Raw genomic sequence first — 27,225 nt, forward strand, 5'->3', positions numbered from 1 at the left:
TATATAAGAATTCAGTTCGTACCTCACAGGAAACAGATCCGAACCCACGATCCCGGTTTCCGAGCGAGCGAAGACAGTACATGCCTTAGACCGCTCGGCTACCGTGACCGGCAGTGTATAAGAATAATATATAAGAATTCAGTTCGTACCTCACAGGAAACAGATAGTCCACGATCCCGGCTTCCGAGCGAGCGAAGACAGCGCATGCCTTAGACCGCTCTGCTACCGTGACCGGCGAGGAACAACTTTACATAACTTTAAGAGCCGAGATGCATCTGAATTTAGCATTATACTAAACCCTCTACCTCGTATATGTCGCCTTGTAACGAGCACGTTGGTGTAACGGTGAAGCTCGGTCGTGCCATAGCTCAGGCGGTTATTCGCTGGCTTCCCACGGAGGTGTCCCGGGTTCGAGTCCAGGCCAGGTCATGTGGGATTTGTGGTGGACAAAATGGCACTGGGGCAGGTTTTCTCAGAGTACTTCGGTTTCACCTGTCAAATCTCATTCCACTGACTGCTCCACAATCATCATCTGTCAACCGGGGCTGGTACAATAGACCAGAAGTGGCCGCCGTACGAAATGGACTCAATCTCGCCTCACCCCAAGAAACTAAACTAAAACTAAAAAAATCTAACGGTAAAGCTCAAAATTTGTAATCGCGAAATATCAGAACTTTTTCCTAATGGTGTTCCACAGTTTCTGTATCGAACGCTGGTATATTATCATGAAATAGATGGTTGCCTGTTGCAAAATCTCCTATCTTAGATGACCAGAATCTTTACTCGGGGTTTTCTTCCCCTTGCCTGCCATGGCTAACGAGTCCTCACTACTCCCCAGGTAGCCCTGGGAAGGGGACCGTACTAGCTGTTACCCAATGGACCAGGGGCTGCTAGAGGAAATTCTATCTACTCACTTTTTTACGATTTTTTTATTGCCAGTGGGTGGGACTAAGTCCCTTGTACTGCGGCCACTTCTGGCCTATTGTACCAGCCCCAGATGATAGGTGAGGGTGATTGTGGAGCAATTGGTGGAATGAAGATTGGAAGGGGAAACCGAAGTACTCGGAGAAAACCTGTCCCAGCGCCACTTTGTCCACCACAAATCCCACTTGACCCGACCCGGGATTGAACCCGGGCCGCAGCAGTGGGAAGCCAGCGACTAACCACCTGAGCTACGGCACGGTCTCACCTTTTACGATAGTCATGCATTCTCATTGGATTCTGTGTGACATCTGTAGTTGATAAATCGTCATTAAGTAACATAACAGACATTTTTGTAATGTTACATCCTCGTTGTGCAAACCATCACAACATATCTTCACCCAGACATTCTTTCGATAAGATATAATCAGCAACATGTTTATAGAAATACATTTTTGATTTAAAATGAACAAATCACACATCTAAAGCCTCTTCGAACTTAGGTTAGAGATTTGTAAGTAAAACTTGAGTATGGGCCGAATTTCGATATTATTGTTCCATATGAATTTGATTGGACATTATGGTAGTATTTTTTTAATCTGAAGCCCGTTTGAAGGCGGGTTAGCATACTCCAACATTGTTGATGTTCTCAGAAATGGCGTATCATTCAAAGAAATTGTGACTAACATAAAACGTGTACTACATTAACATCTCCAACTTTTGATTGTTACATTTTTCGATCTGCTGAGCATTGAATTAATTACAAAGGAAAATATTTTCTCTCTTTCTAAGTAGCAAAATGGCCTTGCAGCAGTTTATTTTACCATCAACGTGAAAGAATAATTGGCTGTTAGAATTAATTTGTTTTTGTTTTCTTGATGAAGAACTTAACATAGACTTGTATTCCACCCTTTAAAGCCTCGCGGTTCTATACTCTCTATCTGCTTTAACATACTCAAAATTCTGCCTCCTGCCCTCAGAGTGCATTTTTATGTTTCGTAAAAAAAAAAGATAAAGTTGCTCTGTCCTTAATTAATTAAGCACTACGCCATGAAGGCCTTTGGGGAGTTGATGTATAGATCCTCGTTTTCTTGACCTCGCCACTAGCTGGAGGTGAGTGGTCAGCTTCACTCCCCTGCCACTTTACCCCCGGGGAAGGAGCCACAGGTACCCATTGGATAGGACGTTGGGTGGACCCCAGAACCGGCCTGGACATCGTGGAGAACAGAGAGTTCTTGACCGTACCGGGACTCAAACTCCGATTCCTCCGTCGTTCATCCCGTAGTTAGTCGCTACGCTAAGCACAGGAGCAACTTTACTTTTATCTTTTACTTAGGAAGAGCCCCCCCTGACAACCTGGTTACTCTTATCCCCCTACCGCGTGCTACGGGGACTACCAAGTGTAAAGTTGACTGAAGTTTTATTTGTTCAATTTTTCAGCAGCTGGTCGCTTATCAGTCGCTCAATACAGCTCAAGCGTTCAGTGGTGGATGGTAATAAAGGAGTCTGGTCAGGTTCTTAAGTCCGGGCAGGAAGTGTAAACGAATCGAGGTTCCTGGCAACGGATAAAGTTCCTTAGTGCAAAAGTGACATGCGCGACTCGGTTAGCGATATACGTCACACAGGTTTATGTATTGAACACCGCTGGTTTAAAGCCCGGCTTTGGATACGAACCTGAAGCATTTTCATCTACCTCCTATTTTCACAGTCTCTCTCCTAATATGCATCTAAATATACACCTATTTTGTTTTCATTTTTTTTTTTTGAAATGACAGCTTTCCAAGAGCTCATAAATTTTGTTTCTTCTTTCCCCTAACCGAGATAAATTTTGAAATTATTTCTGCTTCATAGTCCTAAGAACACTATGAGATCTGCGTAGATCGCGATGTTGCGTGTTGAGGGATGCCCCAAACTGTCCAGTGTATGTGCCCTCTGGCTGATCACAGTGGTCGCGCCGTCTAAGGCATGAATTGTCATCGCCCGCTCGAACACTGGGATCGTGGGTTCGATTCCAACTCAAGGCATAGATGTCTGTATGCGTTTATACACGTTTGTACTATGTACTGTCCTCTGTGTAGGTTGCGGCTTTGCGACGGGCTCATCAAAGGCCCAAAGAGTCCTACCATCTGTGTAAAACTGATTACGAAACTGAAGTAGAGGCCAGGACCCAATAAAGGGCTGTAGTGCCGTTGATAAATGAATGAACGTGCCTTCTGCATATTCAAATAGAGGTCATCAACGCCAATTCTCTGTGATGTGGACACTTTTTGTAATTTGAAATTTTGTAAATGCGGAGTTCGATTTCATCTAAGTCGGTCATTTTGTTTGTAAGTAAAAGTAAAGCTATCTCTGTAACAAGCCGTGAAGGCCCATAGGGTTGTGAGATGTTGAGGCTCCCACATTTTCTCTACACAATCGGCTCATAGACGACGGTGAGGTTGTCAGCCTTACGCACCGGCCACCTTTCTTTTTTCCTTGGCACTACAGCCCCAGTGGGCCTAGGCCTACCTCCATGAACTCCGTTCACTTCGGTTTTTCTCGATCTTACACATTCGGTAGGACTCCTTGGGCGGGTGATCAGCTCGTCGCACCGGCCACCCTTTACTCTAAAGAATATTCTTGGTACTCATTTCTGTTATAGGCTGAGTCGACCCCAGGGCCATAGTGCGGCATACTGTTTGTAGAGAACCGATATTAATTAAGATAAATTAATGAGACAAATTTCGGTGTACCACTAATGCCACGTTTCGTGAAGATCAGATAAATGTTTGGGAAACAGGATATTAGACACAGGATGCCTCAGAAAGTAATGTCAGATAAATCTGAGTGAAGTAGAACGCTTATGATCATTGTTACGTTTCAAGAAATGAAGTTTACGTCTCCTAATCTGACAGAAAGCCGTTAAATATGCGTCGTTAAATTGTTATGCCAGCATCCTGTTAGATCTCGTAAAGGTACAGCAAAGTAAAGAGAAACAGAACACTTTATTTTTACGGGAGCACATAAAATTCTAGCTTGCAGCTATATGGCTACCAAGTGCAACCACCGGCTATTTTTAGGGGCAATAAAAACACAGAACTAACCAGTTTTAAGTTGTTACGTGTCGTTCCAATCATGGAAACACTTTTTTTTACGTACCCTGACTTAACACTGATTTATACTCATTAATATTAAATTGCAGCATCCTATTGCACTGTGTAGATCTGATTTTGCTTCCCTCTTGATTGATTGATTTTTCAACGGACTACGCGACGTTAGCTAATCACAGTGGCCGCTCGATTTAAGGCATGAACTGTTTTTGCTTGCTCGAACACTGGGATCGTGAGATCGAATCCGATTGAAGGTATGGTTATTTGTGTTTAAAATGTGTTTGTGTTAGGTATCGGCCTTGAGACAGGCTGCTCCCCCGTCCAAGGAGTCCTACCGTCTGTATAAAAAGATTATGAAACTGAAGGTGAGCTCAGGATCCAACAAAGGGCTGTAGAGCCACTGACGAATGAATGAAATAGTCTATTTGAACACACAGGATTCTTCGGCTGTAATGTTGCCCAATCAAGGCAGGATAGGGGCACGCAGTAGCGTAGTTGGTTTTTGTGTTGTCTTGTGTAGGTAGCGGCCTTGTGTCTGGCTGATCCCCTGTCTAAGGAGTCCTATCGACTATCTTAGATTAAGGAACTGAAGTGAAACGAAACGTTTCACGAATGCCCTGTGCTCCAAGTGGGAGCAACAGAAGGAGGAGGAGGAGGAGGAGGAGAAGAAGACACGACGTTATATCCCTGAAAATTGTACTCTTCAAGTTTTATGTTATCCATTCTCAAAAGGTGGCCGTTACTTTGTTGTCTGTATCTTCAGATGTTTTTCACGATGCTTGTATCTGTTCGGTCATGGAGTATTTGATAAAAAGGTTTTTATGTGGATGGGTATCCAGCCCTCCCCTCAAACACCCCCCCCCCAACTTTGAGGACCAGACCAGTGCCCTTTTATCCCATGTTTCGCTTTCTTCAAATCCTTCCGGGCTACCGTATCATTCTTGGGGCTGACTAAGACAATGCGCCTTCGGCGCCACGCTCGGGGGCAGTCCTTGACGAGGACATGGAGTTGGATTTTTGAAGTCATATCCAGAAGAAGACGTAAGAAGATGCTGGATGACCTTGGGGACAGAAGAGGATATTCTCATTTGAAGGAGAAAGCTCTAGATCGCATCAAGTGGAGGAACTGTTTTGGAAGAGACTATGGACCTGTCGTATGACAGATTACTCATGAATTAATCCAGAAAAGGTAGACTATATATATGTATGTTGGCTCTGAGGAACTCACTCAGCGTCCTATTCCGTTTGTACCGCGGGTTCACCTCTCTCCAATAAGGAAGTTAAGGATATATGGAGTTATACCGCCACTCCTCTCTACGTCTTCTTGGTAAAAAGTTATCCCTGTGCTTAACTAATTAAATACTACGCCATGAAGGCGTATGGGGAGTGGATGTATAGATCCATGTTTTCTTCACCTCGGCACTAGTCGGAGATGAATGGTGAGATTCACGGTCCGGCCGCTTTACCCCCGGGGAAAGAGCCCCCGGTACCCATTGGATAGGAGGCTGGGTAGACCCCAGAGGCGGTCTAGACGACGTGGAAAAGAGAAAATTCTTGACTCTACTAGGACTCGAACTCCGACCCCTCGGTCGTCCAGCCAGTAGCCAGTAGCTATACCGACTACGCTAGCCTGGCTCTTTCTCATGGTGCAATGCCTAATTAAATACAGTAACAATTTACCTGTCGTTCACAGTGGCCGCGCGGTCTAAGGCATGAACTGTCTTCGCCCGTTCGAACACTGGGTTCGTGGGTTCGAATCCCACTCGAGACATGGATATCTGTGTGCGTATATTCTGTGTTTATGTTGTTCTGTGTATGTGTAGAGGCCTTGCGACGGGCTGATCCCCCGTCCAAGAAGTCCTACCAACTGTATATAGGATTAAGAAACTGAAAATCGGCCAAGACCCAACAAAGGGCTGTAGAGCCATAGATATGTAAATGAATATTACTTAAGATATATGTTGTACATCCAGTACCTTCTTTAGTGTATTTTATGTTTCTTACATGTTATTTGTATATAATATAGAATTAAAGTTCTGTTTGTTTTATGCCGGCTTCTCTACAGTCACAGCATGCAGTTATATATGTGTGCCAGCAATCGGTGTTGTGGGGATCGCGTATCTTATATGCAGGGCCCGGATTTTGATGACCTTAAAATATTAAAAAAGACACATAAAATGATCGAAAAATTCCAGAAAAATGACTTAAGGAGAAAAGAAAGAACACTTCGCTTCCATGTTATTCACATTTCAGAAAACATATGAAGAAAAAATCCCTAAAATTGCCAAAAATGACAAGAAATTCCCTTAAAAGTCCAAACATTTTAAAAAAAATTACCTCAAAAATGAAAAAAAATGACCTTAAACCTAAAAATGTCAAAAAATGACAAAAAATATCAAATTTACATTTCTGTAACCAGCAGCTCATATCCGAGATTTATATATTTAAGAGCATCGCATAGGATACAAGGAAAAAAAGTTGACATGTCATCAAAATCCGGGTCCTGCTTATAATGCTATTTGTTTTAAACGCTCTTTGAATTTTTGTATCCTTGAATAATTTTGTGATGGTACTGACAACGTAGTAATTTTCGCCTTATACCTCTCTTGCTCTCATGCGATTTACTGTCCCTGGGGCCTCAATATAGGATCCCTCGTCCTAAATCACTCCTACATCGATGGGGCAGGACTAGATGTTTTCTCAAAAGCCCATCCGCTGGAATCTGCGAACGCAAGAACAGCTTTATTTTGGAACTGGCGGAAACAGTGTGTCCTGCGTAGCTTAAGATTTGTTTGGGTGTTTGTGTACCCTCGGCATGTCCATTAGAGTCGGCACAAAATCTATAGGCTGTTATACTTACCCTGCATATATAGTGCAGTTAACTTGAATTGCTACGTGAGATGAAATGCTAAATTGTAACATTTAATCGGAAATTTCTTAAAAGTGAGACATAGTGTTCTAGAAGAGCGAGAGTTGTTAAGGATTACAGAAAATAAATACGAAACCAAAAGTTAATTTTTAGAATTCTTTTTGAGCAAAATGCAAGAGGAAAAGTAACGCAAAATGGGCATAGTCTCTCATCATGCGTCACATCTATAAGTACAGAGAAGATCTGTGCCGGTATGAAAGTTTGCATAATGACAGCACTCCAAACAGTTTTTTTGGGGTTCGAATATCGGCCATCACTGAGGTATTACGTGGTTTCCCCTACTTCCTCTTGGGGAATGCTGAGATTGATCGCAACTGATTTTTCCAATCCATTATTCATTCATCATATTACCACGCGACACTACGACTATATAACCTGAATAATGTGACGTTTATACCCATTGCTAGGCAACGACTCGGTAGGCACATTCATACGTACGCGCGCAACAGAAGGACGTCCATTGCTAGGTAACGTGCCAGTAAATACGCCTCCTTAACAATAGAAGTTGTGTTTTCTGCCTGATCCGTGCAAAGTGGTTATAAAGAAGTGTTCAGCAGTATAGAACAATAGTTGAAAAGTGGAGAGCCGTGTTTCGGGACTTACAGCCTGCCAGGATATGAGACTGGGAGCAGAGGAATTGAACTGAGTCGAGTTCCGGATATGGCAGTTGCAGCAGGGAACTGAGAGAGAATTGAGATGGCAGTCGAAGATGACGGCAAGAAGGGAATTAAGCTGTGAAAAGAAGACTTCTTATGTGATCTGAAGTGACAGTGAAACTGCTATAAGTCCGTTGCCAGGACACGGCTAGTGAAGACAGAACCCTATTGCGTGTGTAACGGTGAATTATAAAATAAGTAGATCAGCGATAGCGCTATAATTTCGTGTAGTTCCGAGTTGAATGTATTAGGTGTTAATAAAACCAAGCATCCAACCTAAAATCCGTGTTGCAAGTCACCCTACACGTGACAATACTAATAACACCATTAAATAACCCACATGAAAATGAAATTTGGCATCAAGTCTCCAAATTAATGTTGTCCGGGAAGTTAAGTTTTGGTGCGCATCGGTCAGAATATGATCACACAGTGGATTGTAGAATTAATAAACCAAACTTTTTAACATAATCCTACTTTATTTAGTGGCATGGCATCCTGAAATCACTGCGAAATTAGACATGTGTTCCCTTGTTTACTGTAAGAGCTGTTCTCGGAAGAACTATTGAAACAAACCGTGGAACACATATTTACAATAGTTCCATGGAAAATTTTGGATGTCGTACCACGAAATATGCCATGAAACTGGGTAGGAACTGGGATAGGGTCTGACAACTTTACAGCCATCTATGAGCCAACTGTCTAGAAAATGTTGGAACCTCAACATCTCACAACCCTGTGGGCCTCCACGGCCTGTTACAGGGATAGCTTTACTTACTTACTAATATTGTTGGAATAATAATATGCACTAAACCGGTTAACTTATTTAAGCGAAGGTGGACAATCTTGAACTACTCTTTATTCCTTCCACCTTCCGCTCTTGTTCGTAACTATCGATAACATATGACAATAGACTAGCAAGACGTTAAACTTATAATTTAAACATTTTTTTTGCTATGGTAAATGGCTATCATAGTACAAGAAAAATAACTTAGGATTCTGTCCAGTGTGACGCATCCTTTGCGATTTGCCATTAAAACAAATATAATGCTCATTCAAAACGTGTTATGGACCGTATCGCTTATTTCAACGTGTTATTGTCGTGTGCTTTACATAGATATTCTAAATTCTAGTAGATATATGAAGGAATTCATGAGGGTTTGTAGTTAATAAATTTGTGTATCATGCACAAAAATGTTAAATTAAAATTACTGGTGCTTCATAAAGTCTCTGATGAGAGATAAATTTACGTAGTGTTCTTCTGTTCTGTGTGCAATATAATTTATTAACAGTTTAAGCAGAGAGGGGTTCAGCAACCCCACCCACTACTCCGAGTGTAGCTGCTGAAAGGCGTATGACCATGTTCCCACAGTTTGCTACTGGGCACAGAGCGGAGACACGGCGAAGCGTGTAGGCAGATCCCGCTTTGAAGCCAATAGAAGTCTGAAGATAGGTTACAGCTGTTCTCGGTTCCACATTCTCTTCACACTGCTTGCAACGCGATGTGCCTCAGTTGTACAAGCACTGCTCCATATGTCTCTTCACATAGCTTTAAATTCGGTTGTTTCTCGTCTAGAAAACCGAAATTAACGGCCGTGGGGATTCGTTGCGCTGACCACGCGACACCCTCTACTCGCTATTGTTGACACTATCTTGGCCAACAAACTACGGTCGCTCAGTCGGTATAGTTCGCTTGCGGACTCAAGCCACGGAGTGTTTGTTTGTTTTTTGTTTCTATATATAATTTTCGTTGATAAATTTTAGGATTAATTTTGGTCAAGCTATTCCATTCGTCTGTCCTCCATGTTTCTGTATCTGTGTATTCAGAATGTAATTTGGGATTGTTATTAGTTAACACAGGGAAGCATAATCCTTCTTTACAAACCAATATTGGCCCAGCTTGGAAAGAATTACTCCTCCACTTTATGCAACCGGTGGCTACATTAATGCATTCACAAGATCCTACAACTTGATCCTATCCTGAGCCAGACGAATCAAGTCCATACAATGACGGGTTGCTTTAAGATACATTGAAGTTATCCTCACATTTACGCTTATAATCTACCAAGTAGGCTTCTTCCTGTAATTTCTCCTGTTAAAATTTTACGTGAATTTCTTATTATTCTCATCGACACCAAATACTCCTTCTATCTTATATTTGTTGGCTTTATCATCCTAACAATCTATTATTATTATTATTATTATTATTATTATTATTATTATTATTCCTTTTTCGGTGAGACTGAGTCCACTTGGTACTGCGGCCACTACTGGCANTCTTAGAATCACTGGAATCTGTAAAAACATTCTGTACCTCTGTCTCATACACTTGATATGTTTTCTCGCGGACTCATTCTTTCTAATATATGATCTATTCATTCGTTGTCTGCGTGTTCTGCTGTGTATAGCTGATGAAAGCCAATAGCCTGTCTTACTGTTCAGGCATTTTTCTTCTCGGTCCGTCTGTCCGTTTATTTCGTCACTACTGGACGGATTTTAATTAAAATTTGTATTCCTGTTCACTCAGACATGTTTGTATCTCTCAATAATTAACACGAGCAAGTCAAATCGCAGTATCTACACATTTTTTTCTTTTCTTACCGATAAACACGAAAGTCTAAATTGTTGTTGTCTCCTTTAACCAATATATATAAAGTACATAAGGAGCCGGGGTAGCGTAGTCGGTATAGCGACTGCTTACCGGCCGGACGACAGAGGGGTTGGATTTCGAGTCCCGGTAGGGTCAAGAATTTTCATTTCTCCACGTCGTCCAGACGGGTTTTGGGACCCACACAGCCTCCTATCCAATGCGTATAGGGGGATTTTCCTCAGAGTTAAATCAGCTGGTGCGTGAAGCTGACCACCTGCAACTAGTGACGAGTTCAAGAAAATGTGACTATCCTTTCACTCCCCCATACGCTTTCACGGCGTATTGCTTAATTTGTTAAACACAGGGAAAGCCTTACCTTTAACTTATAGAGTCCATAAGACCCCTATCTTGATATTCTAAATAAAAAATTGGTTGATCCATTGGCCCAGGTTTGTGGAACTTCATTTAAATTATTCTCCAACTCTCTTTCCCCTTGATTTCGAATTGATAGTAACTACCAGACTTTCTTCTACACCATTTAAGAAATTTCTCCTGAAAAAGGAAGAATATTAACGTTTTTTTATGAGAGAACGGATTTATGAAAGCTTAGCATTAGTAAATTTGAAATGCTTAAACGCTCGGGAACGATATATCGCGCTACAGTATCCTGTTTCTTCTATCATCTTCACCGAGTTCTTGAATTTTAAATGGAAATAAGCCGCTTAGCCGCTCATACGTTGTGCAGACACGTTGTAGCGCTGTTCGATGCGTGTGAAGCTCCCCTACCTCTCCACACTTCTGCAGGCGCATGAAAATGGGAAGCTGTTTCTAGTGGAACAGATCCATACGAAGCAACATTGATACGAAAGTGGCAGCAATCTTAGAGCATTTCGTGCCGGTCACGGTAGCAGAGCTGTCTAAGGCATGAACTGTCTTCGCTCGCTCGGAAACCGGGATCGTGGGTTCGGATCTGTTTCCTGTGAGGTACGAACTGAATTCTTATAGATTATTCTTATACACTGCCGGTCACGGTAGCAGAGCGATCTAAGGCATGCACTGTCTTCGCTCGCTGGGAAGCCGGGATCGTGGGTTCGGATCTCTTTCCTGTGAGGTACGAACTGAATTCTTATATATTATTCTTATACACTGCCGGTCACGGTAGCCGAGCGATCTAAGGCATGTAGTGTCTTCGCTCGCTCGGACGCTAGGATCGTTGGTTCGGATCTGTTTCCTGTGAGGTACGAACTGAATTCTTATATATTATTCTTATACACTGCCGGTCACGGTAGCAGAGCGATCTAAGGCATGCACTGTCTTCGCTCGCTGGGAAGCCGGGATCGTGGGTTCGGATCTGTTTCCTGTGAGGTACGAACTGAATTCTTATATATTATTCTTATACACTGCCGGTCACGGTAGCCGAGCGGTCTAAGGCATGAAGTGTCTTCGCTCGCTGGGAAGCCGGGATCGTGGGTTCGAATCCCACACAAGGCATGAATGTTTTAGTGTTTGTGTGTGTCTGTATGCGTTTTTCTGTGTTTGTGTATAGGTAGAGGCTGTAAAAAAAATGTAAGCCATGAACAGTGGATAGTGACAACACACGAGTTTGCTCCTCCATATTTCCGAAGCTTCAACGGGTCCCGAACTGCGTGGCTGCGGTAAGTGAGTATCAGCAGAAGAGAGAGGGTTCTACACTTCACTTCGTTCTTAACCAGCCTGTCTTTCCATTTGTTCCATCGAGTGAACAAAAGCAGCCAGCACAACACAAGGTGGCGCTGTGATACTATTTTTAAGCCTTTATAATTCCCTTGTCAGAAATTCAGTTGGATGCCTCCATAATAAAGAAAATTCAGAAACTTTAATTTTATAAGACCTTATGAAGTCTTTGTGAATGTTGTTCTTTTCTTGATACTAGCGACCGCCTCTGTGGTCTAGTGGTCAGAGTTGCTGGCTACAGATCCAGAGATGTGGGTTCGATTCCCAGCGCTACCAAATTTTTTCTGAGAAGTAGTGGGTCTGGAACGGGGTCCACTCTGCTTCGTGATGATAATTATCATCACGAAGCAGAGTGGAGTCTAGGAAATCCGAAATTAACTGCCGTAGGGATTCGTTGCGCTGACCACGCGACACCCTCTATCCGCAAAAGTTGGCACTAACTTCGCCGACAAGCGGCGCTCGTTCGATCGGTATAGTTCGCTTGCGGACTAAAATCACTGAGTTTGTTGTTATTGTTTGGAGTTTTGTGACCCGTGGTACATAAGAAGAGCAACAATATGTAATCTGACACCGTAAGATACCGGACAAGAGACGTGCTACAAAGGTGTGTTGAACAGAACTGGTGCAGGATGAGATTCGGGGTCAGTTTATCACACACCTCATTTGTCTCCTTCCTTCCACCCTTTCGTTTTTACTTTCATGCCACATTTTTCTTTTATTTTCTCTTATTCACGTTTTTTAACGGGAATAAGACGGCCGGGGAGTAAGAATGACTGCATATTTCCGTCTAGTATCTAGGTTGAGAATGCGTGGAAGCATACCTCCGCCCTCTATACGTCTCCATGGCGTTGTGCTAAATCAAGCACAGGGGCACTTCACTCATATTTTTTGCAGTTTCCATTACGTTCAACTTCTTCCTCCTTGGCCCATTCTTTCCTCTTCTTTCTTTCTTGTGGATTTTTGGAGGCAAACCCTCTTGTAAAGTGCTCACGTGGGATGCTCAGGAGGATTGGAGGATAATATTAACAAGGATGTTAGAGAAATAATCTATGAATGTATTAGATGAGTTGGGATTTGCTCAGTATCGTGCCCTTAATGTTGACGGCAGTAGAACTTTCGTGTTTTGCTAGGAGAGTGTTAGTGATTCTCTTTGCTACTTAGATAACAATCGGATGTCACCCAGGGACTACTGAATCTGAAGAATATTGCTTTTAGAACTAAATATCTTGCCAAATCCTGGGCTATGGATATGATACCTGCAGCCATGGGAACTTCCGATACGCGGCCATCGAAATTCAATCATGGAGCCGGATTCTAAACACAGCACTACGAACGTCAATGTAAAGAGAAAGGATACAATCATACGTGCCACTATAACTAATTATATAGGCCACAATCCTTCTTAGGAAAAATATAGTCAAGAAATTACCTTCCTTATATGAAATCCGAAATTTTTTCCCACTTACAAGGAGTCCGCAATTGGACCAAAGTATGGGCCACCTGATCCAGTCTACAGCTTCGCACACTACTTATTTAAGATACATTTTAATATTATCATTCTGTATACGTCTAAATGTCATAACTAGTGTCGTCTTTTCACGCTATGGGAGCAAATTCCGAATGTCCTTTCATCTCTCCTCTTCGTTCTACATGACCTGACCACCTCATTCTCCTTTAATTTGATATTTGATGATGAGTACACATTATGGAGTTCCTCATTATGTATTTTTTGCAGCTATGTGTACCGACGTACGGTAGGACAATTATCTTTACACAAAACTCTCAACTTCTTTTAGTACCTTTCGTAAGGAAAGGTAAATGATCACAAGGGACCTGGGAGGGGGGGGGGATGCAGATTTAACTTCTTTAAAGTTATGGGCTCAGTATTATCCGTGAGAACTAAGGAAAATACTGAAAACTCTCGTATTAGCCGGTAACTAATCAGCAGGTTCGTGTCTGTGTATTTCACCGATATTTGCTTGGAGAATACGAGGAATCATACGACAGTCGTAACCAATCATATTTATCCGTTTGATTCGCAATTGTATTTATTTCTGTCAGCACAATTTCTACGTAGATACGCTGCACATTAATTATCAACCATGTATTTCGGCATGTCAACCATTATGAGGCATGAGCATTGAATATTGGCTGAATTTCTCATCCCATTTATTGAAAATATTTACTGTGGGTATATTTTGTGTTGTTGGTGTGATATATTAGGGTGTTATACTACCATATCCTTCCATCTTAAAATATTGAATTTTAAAATTGTTAAAATTTTTAGAATTTTGTTTAATTCTTAAGTCCTCCATTATAAACGTTTTTGTTTTATATATGTAGATATCGCTGTTCACAGATGGTTTGTGTGTACTTTTTTTGTCTTAGTGTAGGTTGCTGTCTTGTTTTTTGTCGCTCAGTTCTTTGTTTCGGTTGTGATCTTGTCACGCTGTTTTCCATTATTTATTTATTTATTTATTTATTATTATTATTATTATTTTTGATGGTAGAATTCCTTGTGGTGGCTTCATTCTGTGTACTGGCGGTAGATGATCTTGTGTTGGCGAACTTCTGTCGTGGGTAGTGATTGCATGGTTCTGGTCTTTCGATTGGCTCGTTAATTCAGTCGTTGGATGATGTGGATTTAAGTTTTGTGGCGCTGTTGGGCCACCAATTTTTGGATATTATCTCACAATAAATTGTCGTAGCTGAATAAGTCCGGTCTTCGTGGTAGCCAGTCCAGTATATTCTGTTGCAATTATTCTGCAAAACATAAAAATTCATATATAAGAAGGCTGGCAATGGGATGAATTCATTTTATGTAATTCATACAAGTAACGCGCATGGATGTGAGATAAGATTGCCAGAAGAGAACAATAATCTATAACGATCCCTGCCTGTAGTAAAGGCAGGCACGGTGTTCTGAAGGATCTCTTGCACCATTTCCTCACCTTTATTCCGTTCCTTGTCATACTCGATCAAACTCCTTCTTGTTCTTCCGTCGATGTTCTGGATCCTTCGGCTGCGTGGAATACTTAATTGAGACATGAGCGGGAGTGAGTGAATGATTTGTCTTTGTGATTGGGGTTCACAGCTGGATGAAAGTGGTTGTCAGTCGTTGAATGTAGGTTAAGGTTAGCTGTTGACATTACAGGACCCCTGCAAAGTTTGAAAGGCAAAGTTCTAAAACGAGTAACATAAATGTGAAAGTTCTGAACTGGATATAAGTGGGGTAGATATCTCATTGCTTCCGGCTGAATAAATTGTACACTGAAATCTTGGCGAGGTTAACGAATTTTACTAAATAATTACTGGGACAGTGCCATATCTTAGGCGGTTAGTTACCGGTTTCCCACCGCAATGGTCCGGATTCGAGCCTAGGTCAGATCATGTGGGATTTGTGGCAAACAAAGGGTAAGGTTTTCTCCGAGTATTTCAGTTTTTCCTGCCAATTCACATTCCACCGACTGTTCCATACTCGTCATCATCCGAGGCTGGTACAAAAGGCAGACGTACCAAGTGAACTCAGTCTCACCCCACCCCACCCAAAATAAATGAAAATAAAATAAATAACACTAGTAATCCAGTTAACACAATGCTGGACATGTCTACCATCAGAAGCTTATAGTTTAAATGGACTCGCAAACGCACAGAAGGTAAATTAATCAAGGTACTTAATTTCCCGTAACAGCCCACGTCTACACGAGGTAGACAAGAATACACCTAAATTATTTTCTGCTTTCTGCTTGTCCTAATGGGCACTCAACTTTAAAAACTCTAGAAAAATTTAACCAGGTTTCCCACTGGGCAAATAACACTGAATGGTGCGTGAGATTCAGTTGAGTTGATACGTTTAATTGTAATCCAGACAATAACTGGTTATGCGTCGTATGGGAATTTTATGCTCTTTGAAGCGATGGTTGAATTCATTTAAATGTGAAATCAAGATAATTTGCACTCTCAAGAAATCTCATATTTTGTAGAAATTAATATTAGACGGAAAGTTTATATTCTGTCCGTGATCTCTTACAACAGAGAGATTACTGCTATTCTGTTACGGAAGATCATGTCTCTCTGATAAATTTTAGGTTATGAAAATGCGGCCGGAAATGCTGTATTGCTTCCTGTACAAATTCTGCCGATTGTTGTAGCATGTTAAGTTCAATTTCACAAATTGAAGATGTGATCCAAAACTTAAGAATATAATTATAATTAACACTTTAAAGACCAAAAATCAAAGTCAAAGTTACTTTAAGACTGGCGGTTTACCGCCAATCAGTTCGTCTTGGCGTCAGGCCCCTTGAGGACCACGTCCAGAATTTTTTTTTTCCAACTGAACTCTTACGGTAAAAGCCCTTAATGTAACGTCCTCTCTGACGAGAAGATAGGTTTGTCTCTCATGAATACACTTGGCCTTTCGCCAAGTGTATATTTTTCACATATAACATGTTATTGAAAATTCTTCCTTTTGCACTACACACAAGTCTTCTGTCATTACAGGCTTTACAGAGCAGATCATGCCTAACTTACATATCTTATGCTACAACGGCAGCCTAGTCACTTGAACGGTCGTAAGTTTGACCACCAAGTTTAAGCCTCTTATATTTTCTGTGTCTGTCTTCACCTTGTCCTCTGTCTTCTGTCTCTGGAAGCAGTGACTAGCTCTATATGTGGGCTCAACATTTTTCCTGAAGACGGAGACAGAATCCACTATCCGAAACGATGTGTTTTGAAATATAAACAGGATGGTGTTTTAGATAAGAACATGACGATGGATGACCGCCAGAGACATAATATTTGTACTAATTACCATCGTCACAAAATGTTAGATCTTGTAATACATAGCGTAATAATTCTGGGGCATTATTTGCTTTTGTTTGGTTATCTTGAAACCTGTAAGAATTTAGGAAAATGTTGCCACGTATATGACAGGTTTGCGTGACAAATAATAATGGATTCTAACAGGCTTGGTTTATTAGGTGAACCCGGAACCTGCGGATAGCACAGGCCTCTCAGGCTTGGTTTATTAAGAGATCCCGGAACCTGCGGAGAGCACAGACCTGTCAGGCTTGGTTTATTCAGAGATCCCGGAACCTGCGGAGAGCACAGACCTGTCAGGCTTGGTTTATTCAGAGATCCCGGAACCTGCGGAGAGCACAGACCTGTCAGGCTTGGTTTATTCAGAGATCCCGGAACCTGCGGAGAGCACAGACCTGTCAGGCTTGGTTTATTCAGAGATCCCGGAACCTGCGGAGAGCACAGACCTGTCAGGCTTGGTTTATTCAGAGATCCCGGAACCTGCGGAGAGCACAGACCTGTCAGGCTTGGTTTATTCAGAGATCCCGGAACCTGCGGAGAGCACAGACCTGTCAGGCTTGGTTTATTCAGAGATCCCGGAACCTGCGGAGAGCACAGACCTGTCAGGCTTGGTTTATTCAGAGATCCCGGAACCTGCGGAGAGCACAGACCTGTCAGGCTTGGTTTATTCAGAGATCCCGGAACCTGCGGAGAGCACAGACCTGTCAGGCTTGGTTTATTCAGAGATCCCGGAACCTGCGGAGAGCACAGACCTGTCAGGCTTGGTTTATTCAGAGATCCCGGAACCTGCGGAGAGCACAGACCTGTCAGGCTTGGTTTATTCAGAGATCCCGGAACCTGCGGAGAGCACAGACCTGTCAGGCTTGGTTTATTCAGAGATCCCGGAACCTGCGGAGAGCACAGACCTGTCAGGCTTGGTTTATTCAGAGATCCCGGAACCTGCGGAGAGCACAGACCTGTCAGGCTTGGTTTATTCAGAGATCCCGGAACCTGCGGAGAGCACAGACCTGTCAGGCTTGGTTTATTCAGAGATCCCGGAACCTGCGGAGAGCACAGACCTGTCAGGCTTGGTTTATTCAGAGATCCCGGAACCTGCGGAGAGCACAGACCTGTCAGGCTTGGTTTATTCAGAGATCCCGGAACCTGCGGAGAGCACAGACCTGTCAGGCTTGGTTTATTCAGAGATCCCGGAACCTGCGGAGAGCACAGACCTGTCAGGCTTGGTTTATTCAGAGATCCCGGAACCTGCGGAGAGCACAGACCTGTCAGGCTTGGTTTATTCAGAGATCCCGGAACCTGCGGAGAGCACAGACCTGTCAGGCTTGGTTTATTCAGAGATCCCGGAACCTGCGGAGAGCACAGACCTGTCAGGCTTGGTTTATTCAGAGATCCCGGAACCTGCGGAGAGCACAGACCTGTCAGGCTTGGTTTATTCAGAGATCCCGGAACCTGCGGAGAGCACAGACCTGTCAGGCTTGGTTTATTCAGAGATCCCGGAACCTGCGGAGAGCACAGACCTGTCAGGCTTGGTTTATTCAGAGATCCCGGAACCTGCGGAGAGCACAGACCTGTCAGGCTTGGTTTATTCAGAGATCCCGGAACCTGCGGAGAGCACAGACCTGTCAGGCTTGGTTTATTCAGAGATCCCGGAACCTGCGGAGAGCACAGACCTGTCAGGCTTGGTTTATTCAGAGATCCCGGAACCTGCGGAGAGCACAGACCTGTCAGGCTTGGTTTATTCAGAGATCCCGGAACCTGCGGAGAGCACAGACCTGTCAGGCTTGGTTTATTCAGAGATCCCGGAACCTGCGGAGAGCACAGACCTGTCAGGCTTGGTTTATTCAGAGATCCCGGAACCTGCGGAGAGCACAGACCTGTCAGGCTTGGTTTATTCAGAGATCCCGGAACCTGCGGAGAGCACAGACCTGTCAGGCTTGGTTTATTCAGAGATCCCGGAACCTGCGGAGAGCACAGACCTCTCAGGCTTGGTTTATTCAGAGATCCCGGACCCTGCGGAGAGCACAGACCTCTCAGGCTTGGATTATTCAGAGATCCCGGAACCTGCGGAGAGCGAAGGCCTGTCAGGCTTGGTTTATTAAGAGATCCGGGAACCTGCGGAGAGCACAGACTTGTCAGGCTTGGTTTATTAAGAGATCCCGGAACCTGCGGAGAGCACAGATGTGTTAGGCTTGGCTGGTTAAGAGATTACCGGAAGCTGAAGAGAGACAGATGTACAGGCTAGTTTGATTGAGAGAGCACCGTAACATGAAGAGAGTACTGCCATTCATCCGATATGAACTACTGCTCATCCGTGTGTGGGCCGAATGATTCGTTGCGTCAGGTGCGACCGAATGGAAGTCTGCAGTGGGAGAAGTCCCGTGCTATCAATAAATATTGGACAAGCAGCAGCAGTGCGAAAAATAGACAGGGGTGTACAAGAAGGACTGAGCAAGTTTTATATTCAATAATGTTAGCAGTGCTTTCCCACAGTTCAGTCGGTTTGTTGTCATTCCTTATCGCGGTGACCGGGTTCAATACCAGGATTGTTTCTGTGGGTTCTTTTGATGAACAAAATGGAACTGGCACAAATTTCTTTCCTAGTTCTTCTGCTCTATCTACCGTTGCTGCATACTCACCTGTGATCACGGAATGGTACAATAGGTCCATTTGAGGCCGCTGTACCAAAGGACTTAGTCTGAACCTCTCCAGCTAACTACTTAACGAACTGTTCTTAGTTTAAAACAACTTCGATGGTACGTCCTGCCTTGAGTGGGCAACGTTATGGCCGAAGAATTCTGTTCAAAGAGGTCATTTCATTCATTCATCAGCGACTCTACAGCCCTTTTTTGGGCCCTGGGCTCTTCTTCAGCTTCGTAATTATTTTTACACAGACGGTAGGACTCCTTGGACGGGGGATCAGCCCGTCTCAAGGCCGCTACCTACACGCAGAACAACACAAACACAGAATAAGCGCACACACAGACACACAACAATAGAGGAAGTGGTGTTTTCTGTTGGGACAGCCTGAAGCTATAAAACGAGGATCTTACGTAGAATTAGAACTGAGTTGAGTTCCCGAGCTGGCAGTGGCAGCAGAGAATTGAGGGAGTCTCCGGAGTTGGCAGTTACAGAAAAATGGCAAGAAAGAATCTGGGCTGTGGAATGAAGACTTCATATGTGATTTGACGTGACAGTGAAACTGTTATGAATCCGTTGACAGGATACGACTAGTGAAGACTGAGAACCCTAGTGCTTGTGCAACGGTGAACTATAAAGTGTTCAGAATAGCGGTAGCGCTGTATTACCTGTAGTCCTATCATCCAATCCAAAATCCATCTTATAAGTCACGCACACCCCCCACTCACTCACTCATTCATGGAGCTGAGCCCTTCTAGAGAAGCTGCCAATTGTGCAGCTTCTCAAAAATTTCCCAGCATTTCATGGAACCTGAAGGTTTATTACCGTGTTCATAACAGCCCTCCACTGGTCCCTGTCCTGAACTAGATCAGTTCAATCCAATCCATTCCATCCTATCTCTCTAAGATCCATTTTAATATTATCCACCCACCTATGTCTTGGTCATCGCAGTGGTCTCTTTCCTTCTGACTTTCCCACCAATATTCTATATGCATCCACCTTCTACCCCCTTTCATGCTACATACCCTGCCAATTTCATCCTCCTTGACTTGATCATTCTAATTATACTTGGAGAAGAGTACAAGTTATGAAGCTCCTCATTATGCAGTTTTCTCCAATCTTCTGTCACGTCATTTCTCTTCAGTCAAAATGTTTTCCTCAGTATGCCCCTACACGTAACAATATTAACTCATAATAAAGACTATCTCTGAAAACATAAAATTGTGAAATGCAAGAATTAAGGTGACACTTGTAGAGTTAAAAGGATAAAATCCAGGTGTCCTCTGCCATATACCAGTGAGGGCTATGAGTCGTGCAGCTGGAAGGGTATCTCATTCTTCCCCTTTCACAGGAATTCGGCTTTGCTTTTCATTCTCCTTTACACTGTGACGTGTGTATTTGTGCGTGTTCTTAAACGTAGCCGTGAGGGATGAAATCGCATGTGCAGAGTTCCCGGCATGAAGTGGCTCATGCGGTGGGGTGTTAACCCCAACAACCACAGCTTATCCCCTGAGATCAAGGGGATAATATTTACAGTATTAATATAGGATAGTACGCCTTAGTGGGTCGTGGCCTTCGTTACCACCTTGAATTTGGTGGTGGGACACTGTCACCTTAAAGGACACCTCTTCAAACTGGGACTAAGTGATAGTCCCATTTGTGAGAGGTGTCAGGAAGAAAACGAAACAGCCACACATATCCCATGTGAATGTGAGGCCTTAGCTTATTTAAGATTACGTCACTTGGGTCAATACTTTATGGAACCAAGTGACTATTTCGACGCCCCCACGTACAAAATCCTGCGCTTCATTCGAGGCGCAGGATTGCTTAGGGGATAATCAAAAGGGGAAGCATTATAGACCACTGTAGGTCGTGGTGCAAGGGCCGAGAAGGCCCACCCCTTATACATTCATTCATACATACCACTCTGAATACCAACAATAAGAATTAAACTATTTTTATATATACTTTGAACAAATGTATGAAATGGCGTGTCTTTTGTCCGTTCGCACACTTCATCACCTGAGTGGAGCTTGAAGAGATTTTAGTATTGGAGATCTTCATTAAATGCTATTCCGTACCGCATACGTCTTTCAGGTTTCGTTGTCATGTGACAGTGATGCAGATGGTTACATCAGTAGAAACTTGCTAGATTGCTACGTGTAAGGCTGGATGCAAGGCAATCCTGAATATAAGGCGAGCACATTTTGTTCACAGAGAAAATAAGATTTTTTAATAATAAATATATCATGTAGTTTTGAAGGTTGTAAGCAAAAATAAGTAAAAACTGTGCTGTTAAGATATAATCAATTCAAAGTTTAATATTTTAAATATAATTCTAGGTATTTTCACAAATCTATAATTTTGCCTGTGCTTCTGTATGGTTGTGAAATTTGGTCTCTGACATTAAGGGACGAACGTAGACTGAGGGTGTTTGAGCACAGGGTGTTCAGGAGAATATTTGGATCGAAAAGAGATGAAGTGACAGGAGGTTGGAGAAAACTGCATAATGAGGAGCTTCATAATTTGTACTCTTCTCCAACTGTAATTATAATGATCAGATCAAGGATGATGAGATGGACAGGGCATGTAGTGCGAATGGGGGAGAAGAGGAATGCATATAGAATATTGGTGGGAAAGCTAGAAGGAAAGAGACCATTAGGGTGACCAAGACGTAGGTGGGTGGACAATATTAAAATGGATCTTAGAGAGATATAATGATGGTATGAATTGGATTGATCTGGCTTAGGATAGGGACCAGTGGAGAACTCTTGTGAACACAGTGACGAACCTTCTGGTTCCATAAAATGCTGGGAAATTTGGAGTAGCTGCACAATTGGTATCTTCTCAAGATGGGTCCAGCTCCATGAGTGAGTGAGTAATTTTCACAAATATGATTAGAATTAGCAACAGTAACTCTTGACAATCAACCGTCTCATCCTTATTGGTAAGGACCCGAAAATAAGGCAGTCCCACTTTTCTAAGTATTAGTATTTGAAAAAAGAAACCGGGTGTCTAGTTGAGTGCACAGGACTTTTCTTCCATGTGGTTACATACGTAAGGCATGACGTACCCTCAAAGATGGTTTAGACCAGTGGTTCTCAACCTTTGTGAGACCGCGGCCTGGTGTAATTGATGTCAGGGCCCGGCGGTTGAGAAACACTGATTTAGANATTTGTGAGACCGCGGCCCGGTAAATTCCTTTTCCTATAAGACGAGGGCCCTGTGTAATTGATGTCAGGGCCCGGCGGTTGAGAAACACTGATTTAGACGGATTTTATTCTACATGAAGCCCGAATACAACGTTTATCATTCTTCACATTGTTTCTTCTTTTCGCGAACGGAAAAAAAAAGAAGTATAATTTATTGAAGAGTTTAAATACGTAACTCTGCCCTCGATATCTCTGAAAACTTATTCACCGGCGGAAGAGACTGTACCGAATTTGTAATTTATTTGCTCGCCGCTGTATTCAGTACATCGCGTTTCTTTTTCCATCCATCATCTATACACAGCCGCGTGACAGGTCTATTGAACTTAGAATGTAAATTGAAATTCAGCCATGTTTTTCAATACAAAAGCATAATAGTTTCTAATAGATTTTACATTAAAACTCACTGCATATATGTTAACAATACGAATGTCAATTTACTAAAATCACAGCTAGTCTCAAAGCAAGAGAAGTTCCATGAAAGCAATTTCCTTTGTTGCATTAGTAGGGAGGTTTGTACCACAAAGAGCTAACTGTCTTGCTTCTGTATGAACATCGTCTTCACATGTTTTTATTCAGTTCTGATACATCCTGTTCTATGATAGATTATTCCAGTTTATGCTATTTAAGAATTAGTTTTAAGAGTTATTAAAATTATTGGAATATAATCTATGCAACCCGTAAAAAAGTGTCACCTCTCCATAAATTCACACGGTCAAGATTGCTTTAATAGCAGTTCACGTTTTATGTCTGTTGTTTTGACTGGTTTATATAGTCTTTTCGTCTGTTCCTAAATGTGGCTTTCTTTTAGGAACATATCTCTATGTTTTTGACTACCCTGACTTGTGCATTCCCTTTGCGTTAACCTGATAATTTTTTATGTCTTTAAAGCCTACTTATTATTATATTTATTAATCCGTCGTTTCTTTATTCCCAGCAGCTTTCTGAGAAATCTCATGTTGGTATTTTAAATTCTTCTTTTGTCATTCTTCCTAAAACCGGCCATTTCGAAACCTTGTCTCTGTTTAAATACAATAATGTCTAGGCTTTCTATCTCGTTTTGTCTTTGAGAAGTAATTTCATTACCAATTCCATTAACCTTTCGATAAAGAAAGTTAGATGTGAATTACTCAGTTTCGAATTAAAACTATTAACCTAATCTCTTCGTTGGAGCTTACAGAAAATGAGTCCAATCAACCTTTTTATCTGATTCATTAAATTAATATTCCTTTAGAATTTAATTTCCTCCTAATATTTAATTACGAGTTTATTGCTTGAAATTGTATGGTTTTTATTACGTGACTAAACGTGAACCATATTTAAAAGGTTATTAAATATCATGACTACTGAAACTATATCTGTAACATCAGTTAAAAGGTGTATTATTTTCTTAACTGGCAAAATACATCGTCCTTTTCCTTATGGATTTAATTTGTTATTCATTTTTTTTTTCTTTCCTTGGCGCTTCAGCCCCAATTTGGGCCTTGGCCTACCTCCATGAAACTCTCCGTTTTCACTTCGGTTTACTAGATCTTAGACTCTCTGTAGCACTCCTTGGGCGGGTGATCAGCTCGTCACAATGCCTCTACCTGTACACAAACACAGAAAAACGCGTGCACACACACACACACACACACACGCACGCATAAAACCTAACCATCCATGCCCTGAGTAGGATTAGAACCCACGACCTCCTTTTCCGAGCGAGCGAAGACACTGGATGCCTTAGATAGCTCGACTACTGTGACCGGCATCTGTTATTAAAATACTACGAGGAAAATCTCTTAACATGTAGTTTGTTTCGAATTAATATTTCAGGTATTAGATTTATTCATAATTTATCTCATGCTTAATTTATTCATCCGGAGAGCTGCAATAGCAGAGCCGGTATAACGACTGGCTGCGGGCTGGACAACTGAGGGGTCGGATTTCGAGAACCGTTGGGGTCAAGAATTTTCTCTTCTCCACTTCGTCCAACCCGACTGTGGGGCTCACCCAGCCTCTTATCCAATGGGTACCGGCAGTTCTTTCCCCGGGGTTAATGCTGCCGTTGTGTGAAGCTGACCACTCACCTCCAGCTAGTGCCAAGCTCAAGAAAATATGGATGTATTTATCCACTCCCTTGATACGCCTTCATGGCGTAGTGCTTAATTAGTTATGTACAAGGAAATATTTACCCGAATTCATTCCTCCATTTATCCATTCTTTTTACGCACATTATACACTCATCATACGCCTGGATTCACTTTCTCTTCTCTCAGAACGCCCAAATAATGTGCTTCTGCTGTAGAGAAGGCGGCCCGCTTTGAAGGCTCTTGATAGCGGTGGAGTAGTGATTAATGGTTGACGTGTTAGATGCATCACACGAACACAGAAAAGCATGAATAAGGTCCCCTCAGTATGATCACCACAGCATGGCGCTGAGGATCTGTGGGCTTGTGTACGTCAGGATACTCTAACCTGTACCTTCATTTACTCTATTCAACAGCACAGATACAAGGAAGCCACGTCATAAAGAGGTATGCTTAAATGGAATATGCTCCCAGTTCGCGCATCTTCTCACGCCTGTATTTCAGTTTCAGTCTATTAATTGCGAGATGTCGTGAGTTGAAGATCGGAAAGGAGAGAAGAAAAAAGGAAGGGCGAAAATTACAAAGTGTTGCCTAAGCAGACAAGAAGAGGTGCTTGTTTCTGTGGATCTCAAAAGTCTATCAGCATTGCAACTAATACCCACAGTAGGCTCCATCCTGCCTTAACTGACAACTTTACAATTCATTTTGAAACTATCTTACCTTCTCCCGCCATATTTTCCAACTATAATTTTTATTTATTTGTTGCTTCTTATTTTCTACATTCCAAACCAATCGCAAATATATGTAGACGTAGCTATTCTAAAAATACGAATTGAAGAGGAAGAAATATGCAGCTTCATTTTTAATCCTCGTCAGATATTATTATGACGATCAAATCAAAGAAATGAGATGGTCTATGAATATAGCACACGAAAAGTTCTTAAAATCCCTTAGTGTGAATACCGGAAGGATAGAGACCGCTTGGGAAACTGTCCTTGCACGTGGGGATCTAATATTAAAGTGAACCTTCAATTATTTGGCTGTATGATGTGGACGATAGTCATTTGGAGGGCTCTTGTGAATATTTTGATGAAATTTTGGGTTATACAAAAGACAGAGCATTTCTGTCTGGTTGGATGTCTACAAGATTTTCGGAATCAGCTATGTTTAGTGGGACTAGAAGTAAGAACCTCCATAGTAAGTAATTTGATGTCTGCATAAAGATAAAAAAATAGGAAAGTCTGTGAAAATTTTTGTATATACGTACAAAAATTTACTTACATCCATATGGGTGTGCATCCATATGAGGACATAACTCGGTAAGTTTATGATGCAACAAAGACAAATTAGATGAAAAGGAATTGTTGTAAGTTCTCAACTGGGTTTGTTCTACAGAATACCCACGCTTTAATGAGAGTTGCATGACATTTAATAATGAAACAAAAGGCTTGCTTGCCATATCGCCAACATGGCTCCACAAAGCAAACCGTCACTTTACTGAACGAGATAATTTTCTCTTCTTTCCTCTTTTGTTATGTGGGAACAAATGAAAAAAAAAAAAACTGGGTGCCTCAAAATAATTCTTGTTTCCATTTCATTTTAAAAAAAGTCTCTCTTTTCATAACAGCTGATGGCCGATTCCTTTCAGTGTTTTTACATTGTCATTATTATTGTTTATATTCCAATGCCATTCGAAACTGTGTAGCTTCACAGTTGAAATAGCATCGTTAAATAATAAAAGAATGAGTCAATAAAAATGGCAATTTTTCTCTTTTTACATGTTTTCAAAATTGCCTGCTATAAATATGTACATAATTGCTCTTGTGCGCTTTTCGAATTGTATGTTGTTTTAGTATGATGTTTCAGTGTAAAAATATGAAACTAACTTGAACGAGTAGATCATGTAGATTGAGGGACGACTTTTTCTTTTTATGTCTGCGTCGGGGTAAAATCTTCCTTCTAGCTTCTTCTTCGTCTCCAGTTTACTCTTCCTCGTGTTTATTCTTAATTCAATACCAGCCATTTACCCCCCATATCTTATTTAGTATGGCAACCTTCAGAAACCCAGCGGACTGCTTTCTGGAGCTACAAGTGTATACCTCTAAGTCTTGCTGTTTCAGTCTTTGTGTGCAGTAATGATCACTTCTGTTTGCTTGCTTCTAGGCCGTGGAATGCGGTGAGAACAGGCTCGTTACCTGTGGACGGGTGAATTCTGCTCACCTGACTGCAGGGCCGTCAACATGGTGGATTTCGGCAACTCCTCCAAAAACCGTTGGGTCTGTCCAAATGACAGGCAGTTAGCACTGAGGGCAAAGTAAGTCACATTAAGAATGCTACTTATTTAACCCATGAAGCGGAGTCCTCCTTGAGAAACTGACAACTGTCGTACCTTTTCATGGAAGGTTCTCAGTAGCCCTTGCTAAGACACTACAATGAGACAATTGAATGTCTTCCGCACCTTAACAGCCTGTATCTTGAAGCCTCATTTAGTATTGTCCTCCACTCTACCTCTCTGTCTCTCAAGTGTTCTCTGTCCTTCAGAGTTTTCGACTAAAATTTGGTATCCATTTCTCAACTCCCGTACCTGCTGTACG

The 27,225-nt window shown here is 42.1% G+C and overlaps 1 protein-coding gene across 1 annotated transcript in view; it reads left to right on the plus strand.

Moving 5' to 3' along the window:
- The window catches only part of LOC111872293 (rabphilin-3A), a 146,258-nt gene that overhangs the window by 62,136 nt on the left and 56,897 nt on the right, over nt 1-27,225 (plus strand). The window contains exon 2 of the mRNA XM_023866014.2: nt 26,795-26,945. Within this exon, the coding sequence (XP_023721782.1) occupies nt 26,872-26,945 (74 nt within the window). The 5' untranslated portion in view covers nt 26,795-26,871. The remainder of the gene's footprint in view (nt 1-26,794; nt 26,946-27,225) is intronic.

Source organism: Cryptotermes secundus, unplaced genomic scaffold (genome assembly GCF_002891405.2).
Source record: "Cryptotermes secundus unplaced genomic scaffold, Csec_1.0 scaffold44, whole genome shotgun sequence".
Taxonomy (NCBI): Eukaryota; Metazoa; Arthropoda; class Insecta; order Blattodea; family Kalotermitidae; genus Cryptotermes; species Cryptotermes secundus.